The following is a 10,424-nucleotide window of genomic DNA, read 5'->3' on the forward strand; positions in this document are numbered from 1 at the left end:
TTTTTTATTTTTGAAAGAATGTATGACTGAAAATAAGTGTGGAGAAAGGAAATTTGCATAAAATCACTTCCATATTGACAGGCTTTTTAGACAATTTTATCACTTTATTCAAATACGATTGTGCTACCTGTACATCTTTTTTTGCACAGAACCTGTACAGGTGTACACACATGGGAATGGATCCCACACATGGGGTCCACCCCCATGTGAGAGCCTCTGTACAGGCCCTGTGCAAAAGATCCTGTGCAGGAGGCTTTTTCCATTCAAATAACACGGGCAAATCGAATTGCTATTTTGTCTAAATAGATGTTTCTACAGTCAAGTGAGGATATTGTGCACAATATTAAAAAGTTAAGAACATGAAACATAAATAGATGTTTCAATATACATTTTCTTGTTACTTTATTGAATATTAGAAAGAAAAAAGTATTGAAGTCCACATTGAAACAACCTAATATCAAAATGCCTTTTCAGTGTTTATTTATTATTAATTTTTTTATTTTTTATTTTATTATTATTTTAAGAATTTGACACACCTATTTGTAAAATCTCATGCTAATTCAAACCCATCTCCTTAACGAAACATTCAAATTAACCCATGTACAATTTGTTTGACATTTTAGATTAAACTAAACAATTAATTCTTTCAAAGTTATAGGTAGTTGGTCATACAAAATATGCGAATAATAAGTAAGAAGTAATGGATCCTATAAAATGTACATATATATGACCAGCTTAAAAAAAAAAAAAAAAGGTTAATTTTGCCAAACATACAAATAACCCTTGTTTGGTCTCCGTTAAAATTAATATTTTTTTTTTCTTATTTTCAACCACATATTTTTAATAAAATAATATTACACATAAATAAAAAATTCTTTCGTTTTTTCAAACCATACATTTTCCCAAAAATTACTATTCTAAAATATATTTCCAAAATCTCATTATAGTAGGGGTCAAACAAAGGCTTAATCTCTTCCGGTTCTTTATCTTCTAACACACCACCACCGCTAAGGTCCGAGTAAAAACAGCTCAAATGAAAAGAAGCGAAGTAGAAAATGAATTATGGAAGTTAAATTCGTATAAACGAAATTGATGCCAAAAAATAGTCTATAAACAGCGTGTTCAACTTTCAACCTTAAAAATAAGAAACAAAAGTGTCTGCAACAGAGAAGAAAATGTCCAATACGGTGGAACACCAAATTCCATAGCTTTAACAGCAGCATACATGATTACAAATTTAATAGGACAACTATCGTACTTCTACTAAGCTAGATTGTACCGTCCGTCCAATCATGTCAAGTACTGCACACCAAACATGCACTTGAGATATTGAAAATTGGGACTATTGTGCCTCCTCCAAAAGATAACATGTGAAAACAGATACCGCGTCCTGCAAATGGCAAGACCGGAGATCTTCTGGAATGGGTCCTCGAAACATAGTGTCAAAGCAGTTGAGCTGAGCCTCACGACTCGAGCCCTCACTGCTGTCAGAAAGAAGCAGACTGCAGATTTCTTCTGCCATCTTTGAGTATGCAACTCTGAAACAAAATGAGAGACGTACGGTTAATCAAATGGATCCATAAAATACGGATAGAAGTGCAAAAGGAGTAATGTTTTCTCAACAAAGTACGCACTAGAATTTTCGGCAAAAGAAAATAGATTATAGGCTTGAAATGTAGGGTACATGATATCGATATGGTTCTTAACAACTTAAGAATGACAATTGGGAATGTGGAAAATGCAATTGCTCAATAAAAAGCTATTTATTGTGTAAGAGAATTAAAGATGAAATTCCATCTAGAAACATGCATTCCAAAGGATCATTTTTAGTTAGGGACAATCCAGAATTGAATCTGTGCCTGGAAAGCATACAGCATCACGGAAACTAAACAAAAGGCAGTCTTCTCTTCTCAACTCGTTGATTTAAGAAATACATCTCAGAACAGAAAGGAGAGTGGTAGGGGGCAGACGGGCAGCCACCCTATCCTTTGGGAACTCTTTCATTTGATATGAAAAATAATCATAAAATTACTTGAGATATGCATTTAACCCCTCTCCCCCATACAAAAAGACCACCGCCGCCAATCCAAAACCAAAATAAGCAGAAACCCTTTTTAACTCTTACCTCCACTAGCCCCCTTTCATAACTTATAAATACAAATGTTAACTTCATAACCAGGACTCAATGCCACAGTTATGTAAAATAGGGTCCCTCCAAAATCCATAACCCTCATAACTCTCTTTCTTCCCTTTTTCTTCTTTAGAAACTCTTTGATCCTCTTGTGGAGATCAAACACATCATTGATAGTATATCCTTCATCATCTGAAAATTAATAGACCTAAAGAGATTGACCCAAATTTACAAACTGATTCTGCATACTTGTAAATGGAAGTATTACTGGCACTTCATACGTAAACTTACCAGCACTCCATAATCACGACTGCAGGCAAGTTTTGAAGTGCCAATAACACTTCCATGGTAAAATAATCCCTACCACAATTGTCCTTTATCAGCTTGTAGCAGTCGTAAACATTCTTTCTGTTTCACCCTTTCATTTTTTTACTTTTGTTTATCCACGGTGATTATTTTACCCTTTCATTACATTCATTATTACTCAATATCACCATCCAATAAATAAAATAAAGATAAAGGTTCGCTTATATGATTTGCCACCATAGATTTCAAACATTGCAGTTAGATTAAATAGGACATATTGACTATGAGAAAGTAGAATTAAGTATCAAAACTTTAATTCTAAGTGGTGGGATAGTGCAAACTCCATAGATTAAAATCTATCCCTGCATTCAAAGACAAAAATGGATTTTTTTATTTTTTATTTTTTCTCTTTAAGATGACAGTGAGTTTCACTCTAACAATATCAGTTGACTCTGGCTGAGAAAAACATAGAATAATCAGAGAAGTGGCTTGGAACATTGGTAATCAAGGTAAATGAAATTGGTAGAAATGAAAAAAAATATAGGACAAGCATTACAACTAGTAGTCAGCTGTTGATGATATGATGCCTAAACCAAAGGCTGCTGAAAGATGTGTGAACATTTAAAATGATAATTGCAAGAAAAACAATAAGCAATCATCCAAAAAATAGACAGTGAATAAAGAATTGAGAAAGAAAGAACGTGGCGACCAAAAACTAGTAGTTTGATGCTAATTGCTATGGGGAAAACACAGCCAAGCTGTGTATGTGCTTGTGATCATGATGCTTTCTTGCAAAGACATAAATATCAATACCTTGCATCAACTGGTAACTTGGTACTCCAAACTGCCAAAGACTTGTTTAGGCTTCCAATGAAGTCTCTACATGCATCATTTTTGTTCTCAAAAGTATCCTGTCAAATGGAACATATTGTCAGCCCTCAACAGAACCCTAAAAGGATGTTTACATAGCATCAAACATATTTGAATAGATTAGCTTTTAGATATACTTTCTAATCCTTTCAAGACAACCAAAAAAATTACCAACTCTCCTTGTCTCGGTTGGTTAGGGATTGTTGTTCCACGAATGAAGTAAAGGGTTGCTGGCTTGATAATTACATGTGATTGAAAATCAAGATCTACGGACCAACGAAATCTAAATATCTAATACGGCTCTGATTATGCAGCAACAAAAGAAAATATAGTTCCAGTATATCAATAACAGTAAGCTTCAGAGAGTAACACGTACCATTTCAGTCAGGGTACTGCTGTCTTCCTGTAAAGAACTTCTTAACAAATAAAAAGAAACATAAACTCCAGCTCCCAGATCCCAGTCTTCAATTTCTGACTTGTGGTCCTCCATGGATGTTGCAAGCCTCCATATCTCTGAATGTCGCCCTACATGTCATTGATGGTTGTCAAATATAACTTTAATAAGTCTCTCATGAAGACAAGATTGGATGTAATCTAAAAATAAGAATTTTGAAAACAAAATTAAATGCCAACCAGACAAGTATAAATAACTTTTAATTCTTCAGGGTAGTTACAATTCATTGGCCAATATGAACGAATGAAATAAGTACATCAGTTTCATCACCTAATTCAAGAAAGCTTATGTAAGCTGCTCACAATGCAACGAAGGGTGTCTTCCATCATTTTAACCAAAAGTATTCTTGTGATTGTTATTATTCAGTTACATCTGTAATGTCCCAAATTTTTACTACTAATTAAATTTAAATATAGGACTTACTATTATTAAGGTTTAATGACCTTGTTGATTATTGGTCTAGTCTAATGACCGTATTAGTTATCAACCAATAGTTTGAAGGCTAGAAAGTAATTTTGAAAATTAGATGAAATCATAAATAAAATCTATGTAAATATGCCAATTGGTCATGATTTATGATGATTTACTGACCACATGCATTATTTTCACACCATATTTCAAGCCAATGTAATTGATTTGACCGCATGCATCATTTACACCAAGTTTTAAACTAAATGAATTGACTTGACCACATGATTAAAGCTATTGATTTTACCATTTTCATGACAATTCACCAATTAAGCATTGACCATGCCTAACATCTAGTCATTTCCTTTTATTTTTCTACACACGATCAAGAATTTTCACTATAAATATGATACAAAACCAACACTAAACTACCCCTCAACAACTATTTACACACTCTCCATCTCTGCCTCTATAACTTTATCTCTCCACTTCCTCTCTTTTTCTTGTCATTTTAATATTAAATATAGTCGTACACTTAAACAATCATACGAGGAATAATCAACCCCACAAACGGCTAAAGGATCTCTTTTCAACAATAATTCATTTTATCATTTTGAGTTGTCCACTAAAAAGGTAAGTGGTACTTTATGTTTATGGTAGCTAATGTTTATATATGTAATATTTCTACAGCTATATTATGTTTCGTCCATGTTACATATGTTTTATTAAGAATGGACCGAAGTTTAGCAACGTTACGCATGAGAATTTAGAACCATATAAGTTCGGTCTAATTTTCGTGTCTCCCTATACAAGTTATGAATTTTCCATAGAAATACATATATGAATTCATTATCCATGCACGTTTATCGAGAATTATTCTCACACCCTTATGTCTCCACTTTCAGATAATTGACGAATCGAGGCACTCTGCACGAAAATGGCTTATGGTGGCAAAAGTTTTAATAATAAAATTATTGCGTTGTCAAACTATTATTTCATTTGATTTTAAATGTTTTAGAATATTTCTCGTTTCAAGTTAATTTATTAAATTCATTACGTTATTTAAATTTTGGTAAGTGCTTAAATAATTTATATGATTATGTTGAATATTCTTTAAATTAGTTTTTGTTTAGTAACACTCAAACCGTTAAGGATTCGGGTCATCACAACATCAGCTTCACCCTCTTGAATGGAAAATTGTCACTCTTAACTGAGGGTGAATTTCATCAGTGCCATTACTTATTCCCAGCTTAGGAAGAAAGAGGGAAGCTAGCAGCACATAGGGAGGGATAATTAGGTAAATATCTGTAACCAATTGGGCCCCAGTTGAATAAGTAGGAGGGGAGTTGGGTATTCTACACTCATTCAGAAATTGAGGGATTTGAGCGAGAGTCAAGCCTACAGAAAGATTCACATTACTTTGTAATTCTATTCAGCTTTCCTTTACATTCCTTCGTAATCTTATTGCCGCATTCGTATAGTGCAGAAAATGCCAAAATATTTTACTTTAAAATTGGTCCACTACAGAATTATACAATACCTCCAGTTTCCTACCAAATTGCCAAGTCCAATTCGAAAAATGTAAAAATTTCAAACACATAACCAATACCAACCAGGTGAATATATCCATCCCAACTGTATTTGACGATAATACATCAATCGTCTGTCAAGAACAATTGATATGTGGCTGTACATAATATCGAGGCAGTACTCTCACTTGAATCTAGTGCCATTCATGCAGTAAGTCTCAACATATGAATATATGGTAACAGTATCAATTCATTATGAGACAACTCACTTGACAAGAACGAAAATGATAAATTGCCAAGTTTTCGGAAAATCCGAATTGATTGGTGAGATATCAAATTATGGCAATTATAACATTAAGAGCTTTCAAATCTCATTTCCTTAACTTCATACAAACCAACATAGGAGCTGGAAAATATATTCTCAAGTATTTAATTATCAACCACATAACAAATTAAATTCACTCAGGAAAAGTGAAGGGCCTGCACTGAGTAATGGATATTAATATACTGAAGAATATATAAAATTAGATATCTACCTGACAAAAACATAGAATGAACTACTGAACTTATGAAAATTGAGTGTGCCTTCTGCCAATTTGAACATTCAAGGAAGTGTTCTAAGGCCTTTATGCTATCACCATTGTAATTGAAATATACAGCCTGCATTTGAATAAAGATAAGAGGTAAGATGAGATCTCCCTCAAAGACCTAGAATTGTTTACTGAGTCATTAAAGTAAGCAACCCACTACTGTTAATAATGCTGTAAGAAATATTGATTTCCAGTCAAAAAAATTCACAGAAGCCCGAATAAGACATCTTTAGCTATACCCATTAAGAAGTACATGTAAAACAAAATCTCAAAGGCATAGAAACATATAGGAACATAATTTTTTAGTTTTGAAATCTCGGAAGGATCTACCAGAAACAAAACTAAACAGGTCCAATTCATGCTTAAACTAATTCAAGGAAAATCATCTCACCAAAGCTTCATGTAACCATGCCAAAGGAATGCCCAGTTTTTCAATGAACTGCCGCTGTAAGACATTTGTACTCCACACTTCACAATATTGGAAGAGAATTTCCCGAATAACAGTAGCTTGTAGATAAGGATAGTCTTCACGATGGGGCATATGAAGCACCACATAGATGGCCCAATGACATTTCCCAAGACAGAGCAACTGGGAAACAAATCCCATGTCAAGAACATGAAGATCATTAGAACTGAAAGTACCAATTGCCTCCAAAACTGCACACTGATGCCAAATCATGTGGTAGTCAAGTGGGTCATTTGTTGAGGCAAAAGCACTGAACATGGTCTTTAAAGCACCAAAATCATTTTCTTGTCTCGCATGAAGAAGCATAAGATAATAAGCAAGATCAAAACGTTCCACTGTTTCCCAATTATATGTATCCTCTTCTGTTAGACATTCATCAATGTAAACTGGAACTGGATTTGGCGCTCTTCCATCATTAACAAGCTTCTGATAAGTGTTGAAGACATCGGGCAATGAAGTGTCAGGTGGAAGCTGATACCACATCAACAATCCTAGGAACCTTTTCCAGTCAATTTTCACACCATGCAAGGCTCCATGAATGTTACCAGAAAGCAACTCAAGAAGCCTCACCCTTTCTTCCTCAATAAAACTGAAGTCCATTCCATTTTTTCTCCAAAGATCAAGCTGATGAGCAACGTCAGCGCGATTGGCAATGGAACCACCAGCCTGGCTCAAAAGACAAGCCAGTCTTACATCCCCTCTGGAAGCAGCAATTTCTACAGCTGCATCCATCTCTCGTCCCGTAAGAAGCAAGAATATGTGCTCTAAATCACTAAAATCATTCAATGAACTTACTTCCTCTTGTATACGGTGGTAAACACTCTCTTGCAGCCAAAAACTAAATTCTGCTCGCCTCGTTAGTGGAAGTGCTTCCAAGTCAATCTGAGGAGCACTTTCCGTACCATCAGGCATCATATCTTCCTCATTGTCAGCTTTCACAGAATTTGAGTTCCCACTAATTTTCCTAGAAGAAAAGAGAACCTTAATTAACTCCCATACCATCACTTGGTGCATTAACAAAACTCGCAAAGCAGATGATAAACCAGGCACCTCCAGTTGCCTCTCAATGATGGCTATGTAACTCCGACAAATCTCTGACAGAATCATACGATTGCAGACAAGTTTTTGAAGCTTTAATTTGAAAGATCCCAGTTCAACTTCTTTTGTTTCATGAGTTAATTCCTTGTGAAGATTGAGAGGAGAATCAAAACAAAAATCACTGAGTTCCTCTTTGACTTTGTTATTTTCATCCCTTGTAACTTTATCAATCGCAACCTTTTCGAGATTGATCACCGAAGATAATACATTTTGGTGGTCAGTACTGCCAACAGGCCTACCACAATGAACAAGGACGCCGTTAGGGCCCCACCCTACTCGAAATGATCTACCCATGAATAATGCTGCGTCAACTATATTATGTGAATGGCTACCACTTACAGGTGTTTCATGCTTAAGGTCGAGCTTAAAACCATCAGATTTTGATGGCTTCAGGTACAAACCCTTATTTTGTTGAACCATCAAAATGGATCCAGGAGAGCTAGAGCTATAACTTCCAGGGTTATACTCAATCAAAGCTAATGGAGTCTTGCGAATCACAGGAGGACTTGTCTTGCGAGCTAATCTCTGAGAAGAATGATGCAATGGAGATCTTAAGTATTCTTTAGCAGAGGGTGGTTGCTCATGTGAATGCATAGCATTGAAATCCTCTAAGTCCTCTTCCTCTGCAGGAAACATCAACATCCTCATTTCTCTCATCTTGACAGGATCAAGCCCAAGATGAGCAGGTAAAGAATGTGAAAGCAGTGTTGGGTCCACTGAGGAAGTTTCGTTATCAATATCTGAAACCTCGCCATCAATCATCTCCGCAGGATCTTGAGCTTCAGGAGACACATCATTCATTATTATATCTTCTTCATCATCTTCACTCAGGCCAAATTTGCTAAAATGCGGTACTGAGAATTTCCACTCACTGTTTATTGGGTCAAACGAGATCAGTTTTGCTCCCTGACTCTCTGTCTTGTGCTTCAACTTTCCCACAACTTCTTTTAACCAATCCTCATTACAAGGATTTAACGATTTTACTCGCAAGAATAAAGTTACTTCAGCTGGCTTGTTAAGGCCCTGACCAACCACTGGCTTAGAACTTTCATCTTCATATAAAACAATCTCTCCTCTATTGAACTTGATGATTTGGTCTAAATTCAACCATCTAACATCAGTTTCCCCAATAAATTTAACACATCCATAACCAACCCTGCCAACAATAAAATCCTGAACTCTGCTGCAAAAGCCTGGATTCATGAATTCCCGAGCAGAAAGTTCACTCAAGCAAGGCTCCGTGTAATAATCAGAAGATTGCAATATTGGTAAAGAATCTTCAATGTCGAGTAAAACCTGACATGACAGGTTATCAGCACTGTCCAGAGAAATTCTTCTTCTCTTATATTGTGATTGAAGAACCAGAACAGGGTCGAATATCCCTACATCAACTTCCATTGTTGGGTCCAATCAATCCAGACTATGAATTTGTAGTCAACTAAAATATGCCGCAGGGCCCTGACAACAGTAGATACAACTCATATTAGATAAAAAGCCATAATTTAAATGAAAAATATCTAGATCCACTAAATAAGTGACAATTTATCGTTAAAACCCACCCCCTCCCTTAAAATTTCGGGTGAAGAAGAGGTATAAAACATGAGGACTTGAACAATTCATTCCTCAAAAAAATAAATAAATAAAAAGACAAACAGACTATTGTTCAATAATTCATACCGCTTTAATTTCGAAACCTTTTTTCTCTGAGTTAAACAGTTGCTGCCCTTAATAAGCTACAATAATATTTGAAAGTCATTCTGATCCCAATATTCCAAATCAATTTGCAGCAGAACGACACATCTACAATGCAGGCATCCATTGGACATCATACCAAACTAAAACCCTACTCCTCTAGATGAAACACTAGAATTACCAAATCAAGGAGCTATATATTCGCAGCACTGCATTTATAATTGAAAATATATATCAGACTCAATTTGCGCATTCGTATAGGCCTTAGTACCATGTACTAAAACGACAAAGCCCAAATTGACAGAAAATTTTATTAAATCAGAAGTATAGAAATGGAATAGACCCGTTTAAGTACAATTCGGGTTGTCGGGCTCCGATTTTTCGTTTTCACTGCAAGAGAAAGAATATCGCTCGGCCGGGCAGACAACGGCGGAAGGGGTATAGAAGTTGCATAGAAGTAATAATTACCGTTAAAGCAATTTTCAATTTTGACCTCCAAGCTTTGAGTCAGTTGACATTCTGCCCAAATTTTTCCATCGTAGCCATGAGCCTAATAGTAAGTTAAATTAGAAAGAATTGACGAGTTATTTTATCTAATTTAATTTATCAACTTATTTAAATGTAGCTGTGATTTATCATCTGAAATCATATTACGATGCTTACGAAAAGATATCTAATTCCATGACGAATGTGAATTTATCGAATTAGAACTCGTTGATTGCAATTTTAGCCCTTTGTTCAATAACATAATTCAATTATGAAAATTTATTCTCTTGTTTATTTATAGAGAATTGCTCGTTGTATTAAATCATCATCTACTTTTTATTTAACCAAAACCTTGAAATGGAATATAAAAGTAGGGTAATTAACAAAAAAATGT

At 35.1% G+C, this 10,424-nt stretch overlaps 1 protein-coding gene across 1 annotated transcript; it reads right to left on the minus strand.

Annotated features, from left to right (window-relative positions):
• Window positions 1-1,093: 1,093 nt before the first annotated feature.
• Window positions 1,094-9,300, minus strand: LOC111372051 (nuclear pore complex protein NUP96). The gene is made up of 5 exons (XM_022994205.1): window positions 6,680-9,300; window positions 6,235-6,358; window positions 3,684-3,832; window positions 3,251-3,348; window positions 1,094-1,538 (listed from the first exon to the last, which is right to left on the minus strand). The coding sequence occupies exons 1-5, from the start codon at window positions 9,248-9,250 to the stop codon at window positions 1,343-1,345; spliced, it is 3,138 nt and encodes a 1,045-aa protein (XP_022849973.1). The 5' UTR covers window positions 9,251-9,300; the 3' UTR covers window positions 1,094-1,342.
• Between the last annotated feature and the right edge of the window lie 1,124 nt (window positions 9,301-10,424).

Source organism: Olea europaea, chromosome 23, assembly GCF_002742605.1.
Source record: "Olea europaea var. sylvestris chromosome 23, O_europaea_v1, whole genome shotgun sequence".
NCBI lineage: Eukaryota > Viridiplantae > Streptophyta > Magnoliopsida > Lamiales > Oleaceae > Olea > Olea europaea.

Excerpts from the sequence above, each read along its gene's own strand:
- LOC111372051 (XM_022994205.1), bottom strand. The coding sequence starts at position 9,250 with ATGGAAGTTGATGTAGGGATATTCGACCCTGTTCTGGTTCTTCAATCA. Across the intron at positions 6,359-6,679 it reads CATGGTTACATGAAGCTTTG|GCTGTATATTTCAATTACAA; the intron begins GTGAGATGATTT and ends ATTCAAATGCAG. Across the intron at positions 3,349-3,683 it reads GCAGTACCCTGACTGAAATG|GATACTTTTGAGAACAAAAA; the intron begins GTACGTGTTACT and ends TCCATTTGACAG.